General features: G+C 41.1%; 1 protein-coding gene across 1 annotated transcript in view; it reads right to left on the bottom strand.

Moving 5' to 3' along the window:
• Window positions 1-25,218, bottom strand: part of Hgd (homogentisate 1,2-dioxygenase) — a 47,856-nt gene that overhangs the window by 11,243 nt on the left and 11,395 nt on the right. The window contains exons 4-10 of the mRNA XM_013019380.1: window positions 23,342-23,447; window positions 7,482-7,541; window positions 5,679-5,770; window positions 4,598-4,632; window positions 3,724-3,803; window positions 3,030-3,129; window positions 1,124-1,248 (exon numbers count right to left, since the gene is read on the bottom strand). Of these exons, the coding sequence (XP_012874834.1) occupies window positions 1,124-1,248; window positions 3,030-3,129; window positions 3,724-3,803; window positions 4,598-4,632; window positions 5,679-5,770; window positions 7,482-7,541; window positions 23,342-23,447 (598 nt within the window). The remainder of the gene's footprint in view (window positions 1-1,123; window positions 1,249-3,029; window positions 3,130-3,723; window positions 3,804-4,597; window positions 4,633-5,678; window positions 5,771-7,481; window positions 7,542-23,341; window positions 23,448-25,218) is intronic.

The following is a 25,218-nucleotide window of genomic DNA, read 5'->3' as shown; positions in this document are numbered from 1 at the left end:
AATTTTCTGTGGAGCAAACTCAACAAAGTCCAGTAGACTAAGGAGCTTAGGTAAAAGTGCCCAGGGAGACCAGCCTCATAGGCTCATATTTTGATAGAGAAGAGGAAGTGGACAAGGGCCACATATAGAGAATAACATGGACCCAGGAAAGTAGAAAAACCATTCAGGAGCACCTGCTACTACTTCTAGATTACTGGCATATGTGTATCTTAAGTGTAGGTCAAAATGATCTGGGAAATGGGATCGTGCTTAGAATGAATTCAGGTTTCCACCTCTTATCCTTGGAGGTTATCCTCTTGCTGGGCTGGAATATTCCTAAGGATCTGAAGTTCACACGAGCTTTACTGAGGGGTTCTGACACAAATGGTCCCTGAACCACTGTGGAGAACCCTCACCCTGAGAATATGAGGGTGATAATGTGTCTGCTTCAGGGACTAATTTTAGGTGCCAAACTGGTTGACCTCTGTTGGTTGGAATGACCTCTAGGTAGGACAAATGTAAGCTGTGAAAAAGTAGAATGAACAAAATCAAATGAACAAATAATGATAACGGGTTCTTTTTTAGCTTACCATAACATATTAACATAGTAAGTAATAATCCATAGTAATATATGTTTTGTTATCCTTTTATTATCTGGATCTTTATGGCCTGATTTGAGCAGGCTAGAAATATAAAACAAGCAAAATTAATTGACAGAGTTCTATCTATTTTGTATCAACCATTACTTGTGTTTAAAATAGGGTGATCATTGAGGAATATCAGTCTTGGTTGATTTCCTTAACTCATTTTCCCTTCCTCAATCTATTATTCTGCCTGTATATTTATTAATGACTATAGAGATCTACTTATTGCTAGGGTTTTCATTGCTAGATGACTGAGAAGAACATAAACTTGGGAGCAGACAGAGAGGGGTTTGAATTCTGATCCTACCACTTAATAGGATGTGGGTACATAATTTAGCAAAACCTGGCTTGCTTTCATGACCTTGAATAAGGCAAATAATATCCTAACTATAGTACCTTAGTGGTACTACAAGGTGCATGTACAGTACCCAACACTGGCCTTCATCAAGTGCTCATAAACTATTCATTCCTCCCCCTTGCTACCAACCCTCTCATCTTACCTGTTTGGCAGCAAACAGCTTGCCCTGGTATTTATTAATCACAGTATAACCACCTGGTACTTGACGATCTTCATACCAGGCAACAGGTATCAAGAAATCACGAGGATTGGCCAAACCATTAGCTCCTAGAACACAGTAACCCCAATCCCATTTAGACCTTTCTGAAATAGCACAGGAAAGATGCCTACAAAAAGAAAGGCCTCCTTCGGTGTCAAAAGCTACTCTACAAATGGCCTTTATTGGGCAAAGATTCACTGGATTCACAGTGACCTTTCTAGGATGACCAAAGGAATTTAGATTGGAAATAAATAAATGAATAAATAAATAAATAAATATATATATATATATGATCATTATCAAACCTAGAGCTGCTGGTTCATTCCTGTATTCTTAACTACTCAGGAAGCTGAGATCTGAGGATTATGATTCAAAGCCAGCCTGGGCAGAAAAGTCCAGGAGACTCTTACTCCCAATTCAACAGCAATAAGCCCAAAGTAGAGGTGTGGTTTAAATGGTGGAGCAGAAAAAAAGCCAAGTGAAAACACAAGGTCCTAAGTTTAAGCCTTAAGTTTAAGCCCCAGTACTGAGCAGCCTGAAAAACTATTTGCTCAGCTAAAATAATAAATAAATAAAAATAAACCTATCTGCCCCACAGGGAGAAAAGTATTCAGGACTTGCCTATTTAGCCCTGCTTAGGAATGAGAGTGTTCTCTCTAGAGAAAGAAAATAAATTGAAAGACCAAATACAAAAGGCCCAAGTGCAAAACACATAATTTAACTCTGAGATGAGAGACCTGGAAAGTGTTTTATCATTTCCAGTTCCTGGGGTTACCAAAAAAAAAAACCCAGCTGCTTGGTAAATTATATATATTTTCCAGAGGGTGCTTGTTCCATGCAACCTAGAGGCTCTGCTGCCTGCAGAGCAGCAGGAAGCCAGAGCAAAGTTGGAAGAGTGGGTGGTGAGCAGGATGACAGACGGCCCACCAGGCCTCCAGCTGCCTCTCTGCCGCCTCCCACCTTTCTCTGCATATTTGGATCCCCCAGGGGAGTGACCAGAAGGCACATGCTGGTCTGTCCCTGTTTTGCTCTAAAAAGCTGTTGACAAGGAAGGAAGAACTAAGAGATAGGGCCAGAGATGAAACCAAGGGCAAGTTTCCCAGCTCTCCTTGCGCTCCAAGGGAGATCTGAGAACAACTGCTCCTCACTCACACCTTCACTTCCTTCCTGTGTCTCCTGCCTCTGCTGCCAGGAGAATGGAGAGTAGGAGACCTTGATTCACCTTTGGAAGGTTGAATCTGTCTCTTAGGACTGTGTTTGCTAGTTCTTCTAGATTACCTTCTTTATTGTTAAGTGTGGGGGTTTTGTAGTGTGTGCAGTAGGCAGGTGAGGTACTTAGTCTATGTGTCATCCAGTCCACTCCCCCTTTCCATTGGATTAGAGCCCTGTCCATTTCTCCTACTTTACTGTCTGCACACAACCTATTCATGTAAGAAAACAGTTATTCTTATATACTTTGGCTTAAGTTTTCCCCTTTTCTCTTTACTTCTTTGGAGATTAGTCAACTCTCATCTCTTCTTGGAACTTATTCCTGATGACACTATCCACAGTCATCCAAGCTTTTACATTCTCTGCGGTGTTGTGGTATAACCAGAAACCTACTCTATATTGTTTTACATCACCAATAGTGTAATTTATATTCTAGAGAGAAGTTCGTGATGTTTCGATTTGGGCCATTTTGTCCTGTATTCCCATATTCTACAGGAAGATACTGGATCTGGAGAAGCTGACTGAAGAGGGAAGTTGAAATTTGAGCAAGACAGTGAGGGAGAAGTGTGTTTAGCTTTCATGCAATGATCCGTGTTCTAGATCTCAAGTGAGGCCTAGAGGCTTGGAGTGGAAGATTTACCAATAGGTCCCAGGTCAGGTAATTCAAAGTGGACACCATAGACCTCCAGGATGTAGCCCCTGGTCTCCTCGAAGACATCTATGCTGAAGCGCATTCCCCTCTGGAAGATGGAGACACAGGTATGCCATCTTAAATCATACTTGCAGTTCTAAGCGGCCCCAGAGCCACAGTCAGTCCCAAATGCACAAGTAAAGCTGTAGTTTCTTGAAGCATGATTGAGAGGCAACCAGGTCAAAGATTTGTAAAAAAGAAAACATTAGAAGTTTAATCACATATGTGACTCAAGCTATTAGTGGCCTAAGTTCTTTCTTTCTGGGTCCAGAGATAACAATAGCCCCCATTCACCTAATCATAAAAGAAAAGACAACCCTCCCTCCCCCCAAGTAAAAACCAAAACCCTTTTCTACTTCCTACCTTCAACCCAGTCTTATGCAGAATGGGGGAGGAGGAAGCAAACATTTAGGAGAATGTACCGATCAACACTCTTTTCTTTGTGATTGTGTGCTGTATTAAAACAAAGTTGAATGCAGCCTGCTTCCCCTTCAGCACATATAGCCTTCTGTATAACTCATACTCCTCCTTGCTGCCCAGACATGACAGAGAAGCATTTCAGAGTTGGAAATAGCAGTAGCTGAAACATCTGATTGCTCCCAAATTAAGGAGAGGCAGGGAAGAGAGGGGGCACATTACCAACCTGAATGACGCAGATCTCATTGGGCTGCACAAGGATCTTGCCAAACTCGGTGTAAATGAGAAGCTTCCCTTTCTGGGGAACTGACAAAAAAAGACAGGGCAGTGGTGAGCAACCCTTTTCATGTGAGAACCATTTCATGCAGGCTTAGGGCCATACTTGCTTTTTATTTCAGATGAAAAAGAACATTATTGTATCTCATGGGGGGAAATGTATGTTCTGACCATTTCAGTGAGCTACTAAGATGACATAGAACAATTTTTAAATGCTTCAAAATGATTCTCCTGTTTTTAGTTGTCATGTTAGCAATGTACGTGTATATGCACATCTTTGTGAACTGACCACGCTGCCCCAAACACAGCCACAGAAATAGAATGGAAAAGTACTCATTTCTGACAATTTTAGCAGAAGGTTGGTATTTGAATGTCTAATGTTTATGTCAAAATATCAATAGTAAAACCACTAAATGGAATGGAAAGATTCAAATAGTGTCTGACAGATCTTACATTTTAGGTGGTCTCATGAAAATTTGTAAATGCTATTATCAAGGACAAATGGGCTTCTCTTGGGTGAATCTGAAGGAGAATGGAGTACTTCTAATAAATTAGTTACATGTTGGTGTCACTATTTATTTTCCCCATCAAAAAGGCTCGGAAGAGATGGGGAAAAAAATGGAAGACCAGGAAATAGAGTAGGAACTTGGAAGTGTGCTAGGAATCTTTTCCAGATAATCAGTGGCCTCTAGACCTCAGTCAATAGATTGCACTAAATTAAATAAACCAGGTTGGAGAATAAACATAAACAATGCATAGAAAGTTAGAATGCATCTTGGATTCCAAGATTAACAATGACAGAGTTTTAAATCATTAGAACTTACCAATCAGGAAGTCCCCATCTGAATTGTAAAAGCATCTGAAACATACAAAATACTTCCTGTGACTTTTCAGTTTTAATACTGTCTATAACTATTGATTCATTCTCCAAATTAGTGCCAACTGTGTACAAGGTGCAGGATATAAAATAGTGAACAGAAGCTCTATGTAGAGTTTAGAGTATCATAGACAGCCAGAGAGCAAACAAATACAATAACAGAAGACTATTATCACAATCTATAGTGGCACAATGAAGGCCAGGGGATTGAAAAAATAGGAAAATGTGCTAGTTTGGGGGGGGGGTAACAATGACTTCCTTGAAGATTGGATGCTTAACAAGAGATCTGAAGGTATTATCTAGGCAAGAGGAGAGAATATTCCAGGCAAAGGGTCCTCACATGCTCTGAGGTAAGAAGGCCTGTGGCAAGTTGAGAGAAATGAATGAAGGACAGTGTGGCTTGAGTAGAGGGAGGGGCAGTGGCCTGATATGAAGCTGGACCCAAAGGAAGGTGTCCAGTGCATTGTCATAGAGTGTGATCCTGACCCTTGATTCATGTGATCTTGACCTTGACCCAGTTCATTTAGCTAGCAAGATTAGAGTTCAGCTTTCAGTACAACAATGTGGTCCCAGAGGTTGTGTGCTAAGTCTTCTTCCCAAAGAAAAAAAAATAATTGAAGTAAAGCCAGTATATAAACTTGCTTACACAGAGCTATTATCTGAAGCCACGTTGTCAGCTTGACCTGCCACTAACATGCAGCACGACTTTAAATTCAACAATAACCCTGGGAACCTTAGATATTAAGCATATTGTGACCCAAACCAATCTAAAACCTCTTGAACTACTCCATTTAAGGACCCCAGACTCCCTTTTCTGTTTACATAGTTAAGTGGCACTTAGGCCACTAGAGTGAGTTAAAATGAAATGCTTGTTTGTTGTCACTAGCAATAAATACTCTGAGAGATAAAATAATATTAAAAACCATGTTGGTATATCTGTTACTTTGTGGGAGTGAGAACTGGCCTTCATGCTCTGGCTACCAGCCCTAGAAGTGGAGATGTCTTGTCTCAGGCTCTGAGCTACTTACTTGTTCTCCATGGAGCTGTTGCATAGAAAAATGTGGACAGCAAGCCCATTGTTAGATCTAATATCTCCAGCTCCACACAAGGTATGCAGGCCCTGGGAAAGGGAGGAGAGAGTGAATATCAGTAAGACCTAGAAGACAAAAGAAGATGGGTCCTTTCTCTGGCACTTGGGGATCAGGAGGCAAATTTCTACCTGGGAGACCAGTGGAGCATTTGGGATCGAGGCTATCTCAGAGTAGCCTGGATGACTGACTTATGCTTGGTAAGTGTGGCTCACCCTAGTTGCCAGCTGTAGCCCAAATCTAGGTGACTTAATGGCTATGTCAGATGAATTTGCACAGTATGAAGTCATTCTTTTTAATGAACTCAAAAGTGACATTTTATCATTTGGGGGCTTAGGATCAACATGGAGGAGATGTTCTGTGATAGAGTCAAGGAGGATGCAGTATCGAGAGCCAGTTAGTGCCCCCTCAAATACCCCTACCCTGTGTGCAGCCTTCTGCATCGGAGGCCAGCCCCACCTTGCTAGAGCAGGGTGGAGGAACACATTGTAACTGATGGTGGTTCTGTCTGATAGGTGACCACAGGATCCGCAATGCAAGAGGCCTGTGCTGTGGGGCCTGGTCAAAACAGTGCTCGGTTTGCTTCTTAGGAAGTGAACTATGGAAATTCTCACAGGAGGGAGAAATTTGCATTTTATATTTTGTATTTTAATTCAGTGTACAAGATTGGCTCTTGTAAAATTTGCACAGTTTGGAGCACTTAATAAACATAATGACTTCAAAATGATGTTCATAATTTGGCCTGTGCCTGGACAACTAGACTGTCTGAGTAAGACATGAGCCAAAATACACACACACACGCACACAAACACCTCCCCCTCCCCCTACCATACATGCAGACTGGCCTCTTTGAACCTCACCTTCTATTCTGATAGTAGCCTTTCCCTTAACTCACACATGTCCAGTACTCCCAGCAGTAACTACTCGCAACTACCAGGCAGAGCTGCCAGTAAGCATGGTACAAATCAGAGTTGCCATCTGGTATCCATTTCAGGGGACTCATGAACTTGGGGGGAGGAAGACTTTTTATACTTATTTTAGTAATCTTGGAGTAAAATTTATCATTTCCTTCAATTATTCTGAATGAAAGCAGAAAACTACAGCAGCAGTACAAAGACCCATGATCGTTCTAACCACAGTATGGTTGTTACAGGTATCTCAAAATACCATTTATGTCTATACCATAAAATACCATTTATGACTATACCATAGTTACTAGGTTCCCCCCCCCCCCAGAGATCTTACAATTTAGCACATTAGTAAGGAAGCATATATATGGTTACAAACCAAACACAATCTCTTTTTTAGGAAAGAATATTTTTATCATTGTCTTTCAGCATAGTTAATTTCTCTGTAATTTAATGTCACTTCTTTTACACATTTAAAAACACAGGTATCACCAGACTATCAGAAAGGACCCTGGAGAAAAAAAGATTGAGAGACCTGTTTTAGAAAGAAAAATAAAAAAAAGGGTTTAGGTCAGAAAAACGATCATTTTCCACTGGCTTTTTTTTTTTTTTTGTCATTACATAGCTTGTGGTGCCCTTTGTGTCGAGAGCCATATGGTGCCTATACGTAGGTCATCCATCCCTTGGCCAGTCCCCATGATGTAGGCAGGTGGCTTTGCTTCTGCCGCCTGCCCATAATGCTGCTTCTGTTTGGCATTCAGCCTGCATCAGGTTAGATCACTCACCGCAGCAGAGGGGAAGGTGGGCAGGAGAGGTGCAGAGAATATTGACTTACCCTCACAAAGTCCACTTTTTTCTGAGATGCTTTTGGAATCTCAAATGGTTTCCATCTAAGCTGGAAAAAAAAGTAAACATCCAGGAAAATTACTTCCCCCGGGGAAACCATTGGCTTTCTAAAGAAATAGCATCAATTACCTGGGAGAAAAAAAGGACAGTTGCTCTCTCTGTGAGACTCTTGACTACTGTGATTTTGTTATTGTAGAGTTAATGATTATCTATCATTTCCTTAAAGGGGCTCTGTTGGTGTGCATGTGCATGTGTTGTGTGTGCATGTGTGTATGTGTGTATTTTAATCTACATGGGTATACATTGCCTTTGTTCCTAAGCACTTTCAATTATAAAAATGAAGAGACATTATTGCTTCCTCTTTCAGCAGCTATTTGATTCTTTTCACATTTCACTCTGGCACATCAGTGAGTTTTGACTGATGCTGCTTTTCATGCTATTTATAACTGGCTCCCTTTCCAGCACGCCAGCCTTTCTGTGTGGGCTACTGACACTGCAGGGGAAGATTCTACTGTGATTTCCAGCCCCTGATGATTTGAATGATTTCTTTAAGAGAGAGGAAAAGCACCCAGCTGAGACTGGATTTGGTAAAGGCAGGACCAGGATCAGGCTTTGTTTCACCAAACCCTGCATCTGTCTCCAGGCTGCCTGGTTTAAATCACAATAATCTTTAATTTAATGATGAATTGATCTAAAGAAGTAGGGAAAGAAACTAGCAGGTTCAAGCCCTGTTCCCAGTGTCAGCCCAACACTTATCAATCACCCTGGCAGTGGGCTTGACCCAGTCAAGCTAGTGGTTGATATGCCCGGCAGTTCCAAGTCATATCTCATGGGGTGACCTACACCCCAGGGCTGGCTCCATTGGCCACAGTGCCTAGTAAAGGCAGGCTGGGCCTTCTCCTCGTCCTCCTACACTGACCCCCCCCCCCAGGTTCTGGGCTCAACTCATTCTGTTATTTCAGAAGGGCAGGCAGATGGGACAGAAAGCAGCAAATGTGCTGGGACTGTTCTGCATCTCTGACATGCAGTCAGATAGCATTTCTTAAAAACAAAGCAAAAGACATCTCATTCTGAGACTGCTCAGAAAGAAGGCAAAAGGAAAGATTAATATAATCACACTTCGGAAAGGACACACTAGGGACTGTGAGGGAGAAGGGAAAACCTGAGAGGAAGGGTCTACAAAAGGGTGTCACAACCTTTGGCACTACTAAATGTTTTTTTTTTTTTGTTTTTGCTTATTCTGGGCTTGAACTCAGGGATCCTTCCTCTCACTTGACTTTTTTTTGCTCAAGGCTGGCTCTCTACCATTTGAGCCACAACTTCACTTCCAGCTTTTGCTAACTGAAGATAAGAGTCTTTCAGATTTGTCTATTTGTGTATCTGGCTTCAAACCTTGATTCTCAGATCTTAGCCTTCTGAATGGCTAGGATTCCAGGCGTGAGCCACTAGCATTCAACACTACTAAACATTTAATGCTGGATAATGCTTTGTTGTGAGGGCTGTCCTGTGCCTTGTAATATGTTTAGCACTACCCTCACCTCTGCCCACTACATGCCAGAAGCATTCAAACACCCTCATATGTGCTCAGTTGTCCCTTGGGGCTCAAATCTCCTGTCACGGAGACATACAGGCCTAGAAAGATACTCTCCTGGGCCCGGGAAGGTGGCTCAGTGGTACAGTGCTTGCCTTGCATGCATAATGTCCTGGGTTCGATTCCTCAGCACCACATAAACAGAAAAAGCTGGAAGTGCTGCTGTGGCTCAAGTGGTAGAGTGCTAGCCTTGAGCTGAAGAGCCGAGGGACAGCACCCAGATCCAGAGTTCAAGCCCCATGACTGCCAAAAAAGAAAGAAAGAAAGAAAGAAAGATGATACTCTCCTGACCTCAGGAAGGAACCATTGTAGCACTATGTGTATACTGGAGATATGTCATGGTCAGCATATGCTCTACTATGGTGCCAATTCCCTAGCCTAGGCACTGTGGAGTTTTAAGCAATGGTAGGATTTTACTACTAGACAGTACCTGCTGCTGTCCTCTATAGCAGCAATGCAGAGTTCATATATTCAGGAAAATTGCCTGAAAAAAGAGTCATCATTTAAGATTTCCCAATGGAAGAAGCACAGCGGTGGTTACCTTGGCAACCTTTTAGCTCCAACCAGAGATTCTTAACCTTGGTTACCCATGAGAATAACCTGGACAGCCTTGGAAACCAAGACCAAGTTAATTCAGAATCTGTGATGGGAGGGCCAGGCATCAGGATTCTAAACATTCTCTTACTGTGCAGCTAGTTTCAGAACCAGAACATTCATCTCAAAGATTCTGTAATTAGTGCATTTGTGAACCAAGCATCATCACTTAGATGAATCTGCTCAGTCAACCAACAAAGTCACAAACCAGTCAATCAATCTGCTAAATTGTGGCACCTCAGGCCAGATAGGCCAGGGGCAATGTCAATTACCAAATTGCAGGGATGTATAAATTATATAGGCTTACAAAGCTAACAACTATCAGGGATGAAAAATGAAAGATAAAAGAGAAGAAAGACTAAAAAAGAGAGAAAAAAGGCATCTCCAATATCAAATGAATTGCTACCCATGAATATCCATGGACTTCCTAAGTTCAAATACCTATTTGGGATAGAGATAAAGTTCCACCCGGAGAGAAGAGGAGACACGATTGTTCTGTGAGTGGGAAAGATGAACCAGAGGAGCTGCTGGGGAAGAGAGGCCTGATGGTGAGTTTTCAAGGTCTTCTGTAGCATGCATCTATCAGGCCGAGAGAGAGAGAGAGAGAGAGAGAGAGAGAGAGAGAGAGAGAGAGAGGGCAATCTGTGATGGTGGAGAAAGTCGGCCCTCAGCAGGGCCCACATTCCAGATGATGAAAACCTCCAATGCACAATTCCCTTTGAATGACAGCTGGTACAGGGAGAGGAATAATTTGTCTGTTGGGTCTGATGGCAGTAGTTTGTAGGGTCTATATTCAGACTCTACAGGGCCTGGATCATAAAGAATAATGACCCAAAGGTGGTTGTGGTGAACTTAGTACCTATACAAGGAAGCCAATTTGATCAGATCAGGAATCCTGATGTAAATGTGAAGAGATAGATTTGAGGAGATAGGATAGGATAAGGTGAGCAGGAAGAAAGAGCTCATGGTGCTCATGGATCACAAGGTAAAAACATCTCCTGCTAAGGCCAGATGCTCGGCCTAATTATCTATGCACTGTGCAGCAGTAACTCTGCTAGAAGGTCATACTAAAAGAGCAGTGCATTGGGCTGTCCCAGGCTGAACTACTAGTTTCTGCTAGTGCCTTTTGTTCTTATTTGCGTGGTGACTTGGGGCAGCAACTTTTCTTTGTCTGGACTGTTTTTCTTACAATCTTCACTGGTATTTGTTCTTTATTAGTAACCATAGAGAATAGGAGGACTTCTGACAGAAATAAAGGACGCTTGCTAATTGATATAGTTCTTGGGATGGACTAAATTGTGTCCTCCAAGATTCCTATGTTGAAGATCTAACCTCCAATGTAACTGTTCTGGAGATAGAACTGGTAGGAGGTAATGAAGGTTAAATGAAATAATAAATGTGTGGCTCTAAACCAATAGAATTGTGGTCACAGAAGAAGGTTAAGAGGTCTCACTCTTTCCACATGCATTCAGGCCATGAGAGGACACAGTGAGAAGTTGCCACTAAAAGCCAAAGAGAGTCCTTCTAGACACAAGCACTACCGGCATCTTGATTTGGGACTTGGATTCTTCAGAACTATGAGAAAATAAGTTCTGCCATTTAAGTCACCTGGTCTGTAGTATTTTGTATGGCAGTTCAATCAGTATAACATAATCCTACAGCTTTTTTTTTTTTTTTTGCTGGTGTGGGGCTTGAATTCAAGGCCTGGGAGCTATCCTTAAGATTTTTTGCTCAAGGCTAGTGCTCTACCACTTTGAGCTGCAATGCCACTTCCAGCTTTCTGGTGGTTAACTGGAGATAGGAGTCTTGAGGTCTTTCTTGTCTGGTCTGGCTTTGAACCATGATATTCTTAGATCTCAGCCTCCTGAATAGCTAGTATTACAGGCGTGAGCCACTGACATTCAGCTTTCTACAGTTCTTTAATAGTTTATGTTATTCATACTTAATACTATTGCTAGGTAGCACCTCCTATATGAAATTTAGTTACTAAATATTTCAAAAACAATGACATCAGTTGTAGTGCTTCAGGTAATATTTTGACTACAGTAGGAATTAATAAACATTTATTGAATGAGTTAATGGAAAAATAAACACAAGGCCCTGAGAATGTTACTTATATTTCTAAGAACAAGAAACAGAAAGCAAGAGTATTTGGAAGTCAGAATGGCAGCTAACAGCTAGGAAATTGACATATGTTTCTGAAAGTCTAAAGACTATTTCTAAAAAATAAATCAGAACCTAAAGGTTCTTCCTATATGTTCTGGATCCATTGTAACATTCTGTCAGCCATTGAGAGAGAAGAGAAATCTCCAAATAGAATTGTAGATTTGTATATTTCTCTTTATCATTGTTCCACATATTTTGCAGTTGTATTCTATAGAATCTACTGCCAAATAAAGTTTTACTTACTAGGAATGAAGTGAAAAAAATAATTCGAAAAGCATCTTTGAATGTCCAAACTTAGAATTAAAAATTCTTTAGCATGACCAAAGGAGGAAGATAGAGAATTCATAGTAACATTTAATGATCAAGATTCAAAATTCATGTTCAGAGATGAAAAGGAAATATGAAAGAAGTAGCTTTCATATTGCCAAAGTTAGAAGATTTGGGAGCTTATGATTTGAATATCTTTTTCAATATCCCTAAGATTCTTTAATTTACTGAGATTCCATTGAAAATTGCCATAAATTAAAAGAGGCTAGATGACTGCTCTTAACAACCATTGGCCAGCTAAAGGTAGACTTGTCATTAGACATCAGTATCATCACCCAAGAATAATGAAGTAATTAGTAAGTGAAATAGGGGTTACAATGTTGACAAGGAATTATTTAGCAGCTATACCTGGGAGAGATGCAGGGGAATTGGTAATGATGACTTTCAGTCCAGGAAGGGAATGAAGTGGTGAAAAAATAAAACAATGACTCACTAAATTATTCAGCAAATCTAGCAATATGAGAAAAATAGGCAGCATAATTTATGTGGAGAAAACTAATCAGGGTTTTGATTGATTCACTGGAGTTCTTCGAAGTAACAGACAAGAGCACCAATAAAGAGAATCCAAGTCATAAACATTGATTTAGATTTCCTAAACATGTTCTTGAAACTATAAGAAAGATGAGCCAGGGGGAGGGGGGAGGCTGGGAAGGGATGTGAAGGGTAAACAAAGGAGGAGGCTGCAATGCTTGGTAAGAAATGTACGCATTATCCTGCCCATGTAATTGTAACCCCTCTGCACAGTATGTTCACAAATAAAATAAAATAAAATTTTAAAAAAAAGAAAGATGAGCCATCATGGATAAAATGTAGATTTCCATTTAGCCTTTTCCTTGGATGTAAATCTAAGGGCTTTATATTTGTGGGGAGCCGGCGCGAAGGCGCCGCCCACTTCCTTGCAGTTTTGAGGTAACTCCCTAGGCAGTGCTTGGCAGGACGGTGGGTCCTGGGCTTTGCGCATGCGCGAGCCAGGTAGAGTCCCTAGCCAATCCCGTGGCACCTGGTGACGGCGAAAGGCAGACGACCAATGGGAAAAACGGTTCCTACTCCCTATATAAACAGCCATGCTTTGGGTACACGCTCTCTCGTGTTCAAGCTCTCCCATCAATTCAAAGGCTCTCCAATAAAGCGTGATCTGAGAAGACTCCTGGTGTGGTGGTCGTTCTTCCTCGCTGGCCGAGAAGGCGTTCGCCGCATATATTCATTGCCCAGTGATGTGGTTTAAGTGTTATGCTAGTCTACTTTATATTCTTTTAGTGAAATATTTGAAACAAATTATTTATATAGAAAAAAATTGGCTCAGTGTTGTGGAGGTTGCAGTCCAAGACTCAAGAGCCCCATTGCTTTGGGTCACTGGAGGGTTGGCACATCATGACAGAAGCAAGTGGTTAGCAAACTATTCACCTCATGATCCAGCAGGTAAAAGAGAAGAGGAGACTGGAACCCTACAGTCTCCCTTTCAGAATATACCCTTGGAGACCTAAGGATCTCCCAATAGTCCTACATTCTAAAGGTTCTACCACTTCCTGATAGCGCCACCCTAAGAAACAACTCTTTTTTTTGTCAGTTATGGGGCTTGAACTCAGGCCTGGGCCCTGTCCCTGAGCTCTTTTGCTCAAGGCTAGGGCTTTCTACTTCCAGCCACATCTCCCCTTCCAGTTTTTGAGTGGTTAATTGGATATAAGAGTCTCAAGAGGACTTTTCAGCCCAGGCTGGCTTCAAACCAAGATCCTCAGATTTCAGCCTCTTAACTAGGATTACAGGCATGAGCCACTGGAGCCTGATAGGAACAATTCTTAAACACACAGATCTTTGGGAGACCTTCATCCAAACTATAGCAAAAGTGTATCTTAAAAGTTCATGTATTTTTTTTTGTTGCTTTGTATGTCCCTCCCCCGCAGTATAACCCCTGTTTTCACTGTATTTGATGTTGGTATAATTTGGGGAGGGGAAGGGAAAAAAACAAATTGTTTAAATAAGGCAGGTTAACCCATTGCAACAATGAGATGTACAAGACGCTATGTTGAAAAACGAACTTTACAATTTAGGTGTGGGGGGTGGATGGTAGGGGAAAAACAAAGAAGGAGCCAACAATGCTGGATAAGGAATGTACTCATTACCTTGCTCATGTAACTGTAACCCCTCTGTACAGTATTCTCACAATAAAAAACTTATTTACAAAAAAAGTTCATGTATTGAGCCAGGCACTGATGGCTTATGCCTGTAAGCCTAGCTACTCAGGAGGCTGAGATATGAGGTCATGGTTTGAAGACAGCCCAGGCAGGAGAGGCCAAGAGATCCTTATCTACAATTAACCACTTAAAAACTGCAAGTAGAAACTGTAGCTCAAAGTGGTAGAACACTAGCCTTGAGTAAAAGAGCTCAGGGACAGAGCACAGGCCCTGAGTTAAAAAAAAAAAACAAAACAGTTTATGTATTGGAAAACCAACTCCCAAGTTCATATGTCAGTGACAGCTGGATTAGAACCTTGGGGAAAAATAATTAGGATTAGATGAAGTCATGGGAGGGGGTCTCTATGGTGATGAGCCTGCTTAGCAAGTGTAAGGCCCTGAGTTCAAATCCAAGTGTCACTAAAAAATAATGAAGGAGGAAGGAAGGAAGGAAGGAAAAAAGGAAAGAGGGAAGGAAGGAAGGAAGGAAAAAAAGAGGGAAGGAAGAAAAACTCGTCATGTAATATTCACTTAATGTCTAGCTGTGTGCCAGATTTTGTACTAGGTGCTGGAGGTAAATATAACACCATCTTTGCCTTTAGGGAGCCCATTACAGAATCCCCAGGAGGTGTGTAGACTTCCCAATACGAAAATAAGGACACAGATAGTGGAAATGACTTTGGAACAGCAATGTAAACAGGAGTATTCCCTCAGGAGCAAGTCCTGGCTCAGGGCCTAGTTGACATTCTTGTACATGGAAAATAGATTCAAGCAATGAAATAATCCAGTTTGCAGACAGCTCCAATACCTTTCCAAGGAGTAAAATGGAAGTTGATAGAGATGAACAGTGTACTATACAAAGGATCCAGCAAGCTGTCCAAAGGGTTTCACAGAGTAATGTGCACTGTGATGCTGGCAAACACCCTGAATGCATTCAGGGAAATGCAATCTAGTCTACTTATAAGAGGACAAGATCCAAGATCCACGTTTCAGGGAGTAAATTCAACAAATGCTTGCATTTTTACTATTTGGAAGAAGATGTTTGCTGGGTGCTACAGATCAGATGGAGATGATGGAGACTAGATCCTATTCTAGTGTCCTGAGGAACACTGAGTTCAATAAGGAAAATAGTATTTTAAGTGATTCTTTAAATAATGGAATGGGGGAAGGATTTTGCTGGGCAGTTATTTTTGGTTAAAGAAGAGAAAATCCAGACTGATGAAAAAGTACAAAACAGTAAAAAGGAAAGTTTATGGTGCTGTCCTGGAATGGTGATGGTGGTATTGTGACTAGCAGGTAAGGGGGCGCATAGGGAAGTAGTATGAAAGCCCATGACAATAAATCAGGGCTCTTGTTCTCCTATTTTGGGATCCTGTGCTTGAGTGTATGGATGTGATTTAAAGATTATTTTTATCTGGGGGGGGGGGAGTCTTGCTATAATACAGTTCAGGATGACCTTGAAATTACAATCTCCCCTGGCTTAGCCTTCCCAGTTCTGGTATGAGAGACACTTATCACCACACCTGGCTTAAGAATTGTGAGATGATAATTTGGTATGAATCAGGGGGTAGGGTGTGAGAAAGGGTCCAGGAAGGCATATGGGTTACTTAGAAGGCTATTATAAATTGTTCAGGAAAGTGGAATCTGTACTAGATAGAGTCAAGAAAAGGAAGAAAGAACAAGAAATAGTAGAAGCGAACTGTAACAGTATTTCTTTTTTTATTTTTTATTTTATTTTTTTTGTCAGTCATGGGGCTTGAATTCTGGGCCTGGGTGCTGTCCCTCAGCTCTTCAGCATAAGGAGAGCGCTCTACCACTTGAGTTATAGCGCCACTTCCAGTTTACTAGTGGTTTATTGGAGATAGGAGTCTCACGGTCTTTCCTGCCTGGGCTGGCTTTGAACCGTGATCCTCAGATCTCAGCCTCTTGAGTAGCTAGGATTACAGGCGTGAGCCACCAGCTCCTAGCCAGTATTTCTTAAAGTTTGGTCCAACCTACATGGCAATCAGCTAGAAAGATTCTTGAGTTTTGCTTCAGATTTAGCTGAGTGAGTCTCCAGATAGCCAGGCTGAGGAATCTACCCTTGTGGTAACTCTTAGGTATGCTTTAAGAATCACTATTCTATGATTTTGGCACCTAATTCCATGTAGAAGGAGGGCGAGAATTTTTTTTTAAATGAGACTAAGGAATTGATTCTGTATGTATGAAACGATGTTGTCAGGAGGAAACACAGGATGGACCATGGTGGTACAATAAGAATCTGTGGAGTTGAGACATATTAACCTGCCAGGTCCAGTGAGGGTTCTGAAACCAGGGTAAAGATTTACAAAACTTACTGTTTACATGACAGGTGGGGATTTGGGTATTTCTCATCAACTATCCCTCTCTCTCAGAGGCAAAGAGAATCTGACCATCATAGGGATCACTAGCTGTTCTTTGAACGAAGAGGAAGAAGCAGGAAAGGAGAGTATTAGGGTTGGCTGTGTCCCACCCTGCGTTTTCTTATGTTGAAGTCTGAAGCCCTGCATTCAGAATGTGACTAATGATTAAGTAAAAATGAGGTCCTTAGGATGGGCCCTAATTGAATATGACCAGTGTTCAGATAAAAAGAAGTTAGACTACAAAGAATGGACAGAAGGAAGACAGCTGTCTATAAGCCTGTGACAGATGTGTCCATTTCAAAATGGACACATTTCGAAAGCAAGTGCTATTAGTCGATTCACAGGTCTTCAAATTCCCAGAAATGTATAAAGTTGGTAGTTAGTGAAGCTGTTGAAGTACTGAATTTGGACTTTGACTGGTGAATACTTACTTACCATATAGGCTTTAGCTGGGAAGAACTGTCAAGCAAATACCTAAATATAGTTTTATCAGATTTTCTCAGTGAGAGCCTGGAGTACGTATTTGGAAGAGGTTACACTATGTGCGGGGAGTGATGAATGCATAATGATATGGTTAATTAATGAAGGATAAAATTGGAAAGAGATATTAACTTGTCAAGAGGAAGTAAATGAAGAGACAAAAGGATAGACTTTTGTAAGATCAGCTAGGGTGTGTATCGCAAGGCCTGGGTAGCAGATGGCAGGTGACACAGGTCAGAGGTCATTAGGAGGATGATGTTTGGGAGGCACTTTGGAGTTCTGAGACACAGTTCTCACAGTGTATATGACCATAGACTCACAAATGAGCAGTAGAGATACTGGAGAAGAAAATCATTGTCACTGTCATTTTGAAATTGTGTAAGGAAATCAAAACAAGAGAACAGTGACATATTCAGGGATAAATGTACTGTGAGAATGGAAAATATAGAAATGAAAAATATGGTAATGGGTAGAGGGGTAACAAATGGATTGAGGGCCTATGAAAAACCAAGCAGAAAATTTTGATACGGTATGTTGATGACTCTCTACTAACACAAACTTTTTTTTTTTTTTAACTCAGTGCCAGGAACTTTTTGAAGAAGGACACATTGGTCAAGGCCTGAATGACTCCATTTTGTCCCCCTTAAAAATAGTTTCTATTTTTGCCTCTTTAACTTCTCCTTCCTGAATTTCTTCCCTTCTTTCCTGCAGCCACCTTGGATTCTGGGAACAAAAGAACCGATCAATAAACATCTTGTGACAAGAATCGAATCTAACACCATCCCCCGCCAACACACATCAGGTAGCAAAGACTTTTTTTTAAACTTGACAAGTCCTTCCCTGAAAAAAATCCTGACACAATGATCAACAAGGCCACAGTCTGATCAAAACTACTTAAATAAGCATGCTTCTTACCTAACTTCCATCTATAATCTAGAAGCTCCTGTCAGTTCTCCAAAGATGGACTTGGGGGGTCACAAGATAACTTTATGTATTCTTTCAGCATTCAAGTAGATTTTTTTTCCTTCTCTGACTTCAACACTAATTTCTTTAACTGATATCAGAAGAATTGGCCTGGACTACTTTGTTAGCACTCCTGGAGCTGGGACTTTTACCCTAAGTGCTGGTAATATTCTTCTTCAAAATATGCCTGTTTTGAATTAACATATACAGTTGTGATTCCCATAATCCCCACATAGGATGGGAGGTTTCTGTATTCTACTTTATTAATTTCTCCATCATTTGACTTTTTATTAAGTATGCATTATTTATATTAATCAGAGAAGGATGGATGGAACTGGTGGTCCCTATCTGTGATCCCAGAACTCAGGAGGTAGAGCCAGAAATATGGGCTACATAGTGAGATATGATCACAGAAAGAGAGAGAGAGACAGAGAAAGAGGAAGAAGAGGAAGAAGAAGGAGGAGGAAGAGGAGGAGGAGGAGAAGGAAGGAAGGAGGGAAGGAAGGAAGGAAGAAGGAAGGAAGGAAGGAGGGGGAGGGAAGAAAGCAGAAAGTTTCTGTTGGAATAGCTTTAATAAAAGAAAACAATCTGAAGTGTCCCAATTAATGACAAAGAGCATAGTTGGTAAGACCCAGGAGTTAACATCTAAGGGTAGGGGGAATCAACAAAAAATTATTTTTTATTGAAACCTTGACCTAAATCCCATCACAGTGACCACAGGGGTCCCTATACCCTGTTTGCATATTTGGGGCGGGACAAATAATCTCAAATGATCTCACAGTAACTGTGGTTCTCCTTCTGGACTGCCCTCCTATCCCAAAGCTCTCTTGCTCAGTGTCATCCTCTCACGCCTGAACTGTAGCCAGTGTTTAGGACACAGTGCTTTCCCTCTCCAAACTGGCTTAGCAGACATTTACCAACTTCTCCCCAGGTTTGTTTCTTGAGGTTTTTCAGGAACCTGATCCAGGACCTATCCTTTCTTTTTCTGGTTAGCATCTGTAATGGCTCAATTAACACTTTTATTTCAGAAATCTCTTGGTCTTTAGAGTTGCGGTTCTACAGCTTTTGTGGGTGTGCCACCTGTACCTGGATATAGCCCTTCAAAAAGAATGTGTTTGTGATAAATAAAATGCATCAACAATAGCCAAGGAAATAGAAATAATGATAGGTAGTAAAAATATGTTTCTGATCAGATTATATATCACACTCCCAGTAGAACTACATCATTTATTTTCCCTAAAGGTTAGGTTTAAGCCTAATCCCCACTCCAGATAAATAGAGAAGATGATCCCACTGTTGCCTGTACTAACAAACCCATGAAGGCTGAGGGGACAGCCGTAAACCACATGAACAGGCAGAGGCACTGGAGCCCTAACATACCCCATCGCCACTAGGGATTGGATTTCTATTTTAAAGGAGACACGATTGAAACTTCTGTCTCCTGACTTTCCTGTAATCCTTCATTTAGTCTAGCTCAGTGACTCTCACATTTAGTATATATAAGAATTATCATATTGGATAGCACACACAAAACCATATGTCCTATACTTTAGAGGTGATCAGAGGGATTTTCAGAGATAATTTGGTTTGTGCTTAATTTTATCTTATCTTCTGATTTTATAACCATTTTGTTCCTATGTTTAATATGAGATCTGGCTTTGCTTGAGGGAAACATTAGAAACATAATTGAAGATTCTGTGTGCCATCTGAGGAAAAACCAAGAAGACTTAAAGTGCTCTACATACACTATTCAGCCTCCAAACCAGTCTGTAGTGATTGCTAACTTGACTTTTAGCTGCCCGGGAATCCTACAGAAGTACAGGCAACCATTTCCCCCCTCTTTTCCAGTAGAAGATAGAGTTCTGTAATTAGACAGTCTTTAAAAATAAAAACAAACCACCAGGCACTGGTGGCTCACGCCTGTAATCCTAGCTACTCAGGAGGCTGCGATCTGAGGATCACGGTTCAAAGCCAGCCTGGGCAGGAAAGTCTGTGAAACTCTTATCTCCAAATAACCACCAGAAAATTGGAAGTGGTGCTGTAGCTTAAGTGGTAGAGCACTAGCCTTGAACTGAAAAACTGAGGGACAGTGCCTAGGCCCAGAGTTCAAGCCCCACAACCAACAAAAAAAATAAAAAATAAAATAAAAAACAGCAGTATGGCTATTGCAACTTTAAGAGAGAAATAGGAGAATGTGAGATGTAATTCTAGATGCCAATATGAGATGTAAGTCTTTGACCTGCCAAGCTGAAGAAACTTTAGAATGCAGAACTGTCCAATTTTTTTCACAGTTCTCCCCAAATCACAGGGTTCTTTTTGAAGTTCCCTTAGACTAAGAAAATGTTTTTCAAAAGAAATGGATTTTACTCAGTAGACATTATGTTGAAAGTGAATTATACAACTTTGGAGCGGGGATGGGAGGGAAAAACTGGAAGAGAGCAAGGGAAGGGGTGACACTCTCCACACACAAAAAAATGTACTCTTTACTGACTTATGAAATTGCAACCCTTCTGTACCTCATTTTTATAATAATAACTTAAAAAACTGTTTTTAAAAATGATGGAACTGTTTCAAACTTCCTTCCAAGGAATATTACCAGATAACCAATAATGAATAGACACGAGAAGAGAGACTAAACATCATCATCATACCATACAGTCTCTTTTTCTGTTTTCCGTGGGTAGCTCCCCGAGGTTACTTAGAAGACATTGTCTGCACTGTAAGATCACCTTTGAAAGGAAGCCATACTTAACATTCAGGTTAGTGCTAATGCACACCTGTCCTCCTAACTACTCAGGAGTCTGAGATCTGAGCATCATGTTTTGAAACCAGCCTGGACTGAAAAATCTATGAGACTCTTATCTCCATTTAACCAGCAAAAGACAGAAAGTGGAGGCATGGCTCAAGTGGCAGAGTGCTCTCCTTGAGCATAAAAGCTAAGGGATATGGATCAGGTCCTGAGTTTAAGACCCAGTACTGGCTCAAAAACACAATCAACACAATCATCATCAACAACAACAACAACAAAACCCCACTTTTGTCCTTTGTTCCCCAGTGAAGTTCCTTCCCTGGTGACCTGTGAAAATGGGTATGTGCACATTTGGATCTCCCTAGGCTTTGGCTGGGGGGGGGCAGTTACTCCCTTATGACCCACCCTCAATTCACTCCACATTAATTAATTCACACAGCCTTCTCTCCCCGTTCATGGTTTCATTGCATTTACATAACCCACTTCAGACTTAGGTTCTCTGAGAATGAGCTGAGGCCATGTAGCCCTTAATCAGATGAATAAGGGGATCAATAATGAACGTAGAGTGTTCTGCCAGTTGTAGGGCTCACCCCTAGAGCGTGAGCGAGGTAGGAGTGTGACGCTACAGGACAAGGTGAAGTCAGGGTGGCTGAATTTGTCGTGCAAGTTGTTACAAAAAGTTTTGTTCCTCACAAAGGCACTGGCCTGCTGAAGAGGAAGAGGACAGGAGGTGGCTTCACGTGCTTTTGTGTGGGGACTGAGTCTGGGGGAGGGGTTTGATGGGAGCCGGGGCCACCTTTTGGTCAACATGGTCCAATGCAATAATATAGGTAGGTAGGGGCAGGAGACAACTTCTGCAGCACATTGAACTTCACATAAGTTAAAGGATCACTCTAGGTTTCGAAATGGCTGTGACGCTAATTCATTTTTTTTCACTCGGTGTGCTTTGTCCCTGTTGGAAATGGGCATGTAGCATTCAAGCTGTACTTAGTCCTCTGAGATTTCTGTAATTAAAGGAAGAGATAGAACCAGGCAGGAAGCCAAAGGTGACTGCCAGTTATTCTGGCACTGCCAGTTATTCTAGCTTTTGTTTTACAAGAAGTCTAAGCATTTAAGGGAAGGAGATGTATGAAAATTTTGCAGACATAGACAAAATATGTTGGTAAGCATAGGAGAAGCAATACAATTCCTTGGGCTAAGGAGAGAGAGGGATAGAAGGAAAAGTAATGTCAAATAAAAAACGAAAATTACCTGTATATAAATTCTGAGATTTTTTTTTTGCCTGTAATGGGGATCGAACTTAGGCCCTCCAGTTCTCTGTGCTTGTTTGCCTTTTTTTGCTCAAGGCTGGTGCTTCACCACTTGCGCTGCACATCTACTTCAGGTTTTATTTGGCGAGTTGGCTAGTTAACTGGAGATAAGAGTCTCGTGGATTTTTCTGCCTGAGCTGGATTTTAACCTTGATCCTGAGATCTCAGCCTCCAGAGTAGCCAAGAGTACAGATGAGAGCCACCACTGCGTGATTAAACTTTGAGATTTGTAGGTATCACTACTGCCTTTACATGTATATATCAAGACGGTTGTATCAGAATCATGATTCTTTGCCTGCTGGGTGCCAGGCACTGTATAAAGTATGTTCATGTCTGCTCCCTCATGTAATGTTCATAAGTGGACTGCATGGCCAGTGATGTTACCATATTTTGTAAGTGAAACATTATGTCTCAGTGATGCAGCTGATAAGTAAAGGGGCCAGGGATGCAAGCCAAGGTGTTTTTTTCTCAGAGATTTTAGCAGAGAGCTCCATTATAGTACTGGGTCTCTCTCACAGAGTATATAAAAAATAAGGATACCCAGAGGAAAAGCCCACACATCACTAGATCAAAAGGAGGAAACTTCTGGTTAAAGAATAGAACTGAGTATAAAGCTAATGCAGCACCAATCTGTTACCACAGACTTCTCAAACAAATAGACTTTCACTCTTTTCCATACTAGATTTCAGAGGCTTGTCATTAGAGCTAGCAGGTATTGAAAGTGTTTTCTACATTCTTTGGTTATGTTTAGGTTAATAACAACAAAACAAAAAGCTTATGTTCAGCCTATATCATTTCTAGTCTATCGATTTACCTGGACACTCCTATTAAGTATGAAACACTATTGTGCTTGTCTACTAGCTAGAAACAATACAGGATTTCACACACACACACACACACACACACACACACACACACACACACACACAAAATCATTCATTCAATCAATCAAATTAATCAACTTTGAATTTTCCAGCTAAACTTGAGCCCCAATAGACATATTTGCATCAATTTTTTGAAAAGTAGTCTAATTTTCCAAAAAGTCTGGCGCCAATTTAAACATTTTTATTTCAGACTTTAGATATATAGTATTTTCTAATTCACAAGTCTAGGTTACCTGGTTAGGATCAGGTTCAATTTCATCCCAGTTGCTAGTGAGATGGCCTTGATCAATGGACTCAAAGGGTTTGTGAGTAACTGAAGGTAGAATCCGGTATAGCCAGCTAGGGGAGAACAAGAACACATGTTACCTGGGATAATGCTTGAGTGGCACAAAGACTGGTTCGGGAGGCACCATCAGAATGACAATCAAGGCAATAATCTATGGGCTTTATTGTGAGAAGCAATGATAACAGCTGTTGATCTGCCTTCTTCTCTCCTTTCCACGACGCTTAGCATTCTTTACTTATTCCCAAGATACAAAAAATAAAGTATTACCTCTCTCAACGCTTAGAAGGGATGAGGATATACCTTGAAAAATATCTGTTCAGAGAAATCCATAAACATTATTCACATCCCAATCCTTGCTCTAATCCTTGCTAATCCTTGCTCTCTAAGGTCAGAACAATGCATCCTACATAGATCACAAGAATATGGTTTGTATCACTGTTATGTTTGAAATATGAATCATTTTTGTATTTTAAAATTACAACATAATGCAGTTCAATGATAAAATTAATCCAAGTAATTCAAAAAGTGTTGAAAGGTAAACAGATCCTTCTCCAGTTTCTATCACTTGAGCCACAGTGTCACTTTCAGATTTTTCCATATATGTGGTACTGAGGAATTGAACTCAGGGCTTCATGCATGCTAGGCAAGCATTCTACCACTAAGCAACATTCTTAGCCCATAACTCTTAATTTTATTTTGTATTTCCTTTACTAGGAATAAGTTTGAGAATATGCTCATTTCCTTATATTAGCCTTGTGTAATTTTCCCCCATGAATTACTTGTACATGAATCACTTTTTCAGTTGGTCAATTGTCTTTTGACATTATTTGTAAGAAGCTTTGCAAATCAACACTTCTGTACCCCAAACTTATAAAAGTATGTGCCCATGTTTTATTATAATGTATTGATGTCTTTCTTTTTGGTTTTCTTTCCTTTCTCTTCTAAATTCTACTGTCTGTATATTTCAAGGCCTGAGCCAAAGACCTCTCAACCAAGAGGAGATCTCATAGTTGAGGAAAGAAAGCAAGTCTGGTGAAGAAATCCTGAAGCCAATTCCAGGAAGAGAGTCCTCCAGAGGGTAAAAGGGACACTAAAACTCAGTCTGAGGCACCCAAGTGGTTCCAGAGTCCTTCCTCTTAAAGGACATGGGACAAAAAGTCCTACTTCTGGCAATGGAAGACCAGTTCTACTTTTATAGCCTTTGACCCTTTGTTCAAGGACAGTCTGACCATGGCCAGGAGAGGGAATGTTGGCGTAGGGCAACATCCAGCCCTTCTGAGAGATAAACAGGACAAGTTTGTTCTCCTCTCCTAGGATTCCTCCAGCTCTTGAAACTGTGACCTCAGACTCTGGACTTAATCAGCCTGCTCTATATCCACTAGTATGTGGTGAGGTTGAAAGCATTTGTGTGTATCTTAGCACCAGCTGTGCAATTCTGGGCAAGTTACTAAGTTTAATGGATATTTCTGTTTTTTTTTTTTTGTTTTTGTGTAGGTCCTGGGGCTTAAATTCTGGGCCTGGGCTGTGTCCCTGGGTTTTTGTGCTCAAGGCTAGTGCTACTGTTCTATCACTTGAGCCAGAGCTCTACTTCCTAATTTGGGTTAGCCCAATGAACTCCTTTCCTATAGCTTCGCATGGTACTTCCTCCTTCCACGGCTTGGCATGCTCCTTTCCTAGGCAACACTAGGACCATGTAGTAAAGGCAGTAAATAATCACCCTCTAACCACCTTTACCTTGGGATGGCACTCCTCTGGGGCAGCTGCCACCATATAAGTCAGCAAGAGTCCCTTACAGTGACCTTCAGGTCTGGGCAGCTGCAGGAC

This window comes from Dipodomys ordii, unplaced genomic scaffold (assembly GCF_000151885.1).
Source record: "Dipodomys ordii isolate 6190 unplaced genomic scaffold, Dord_2.0 Scaffold45, whole genome shotgun sequence".
NCBI classification, from domain to species: Eukaryota; Metazoa; Chordata; class Mammalia; order Rodentia; family Heteromyidae; genus Dipodomys; species Dipodomys ordii.
Note: the sequence above shows the minus strand (reverse complement) of the source record. Positions and strands in the feature narration are given on the sequence as shown.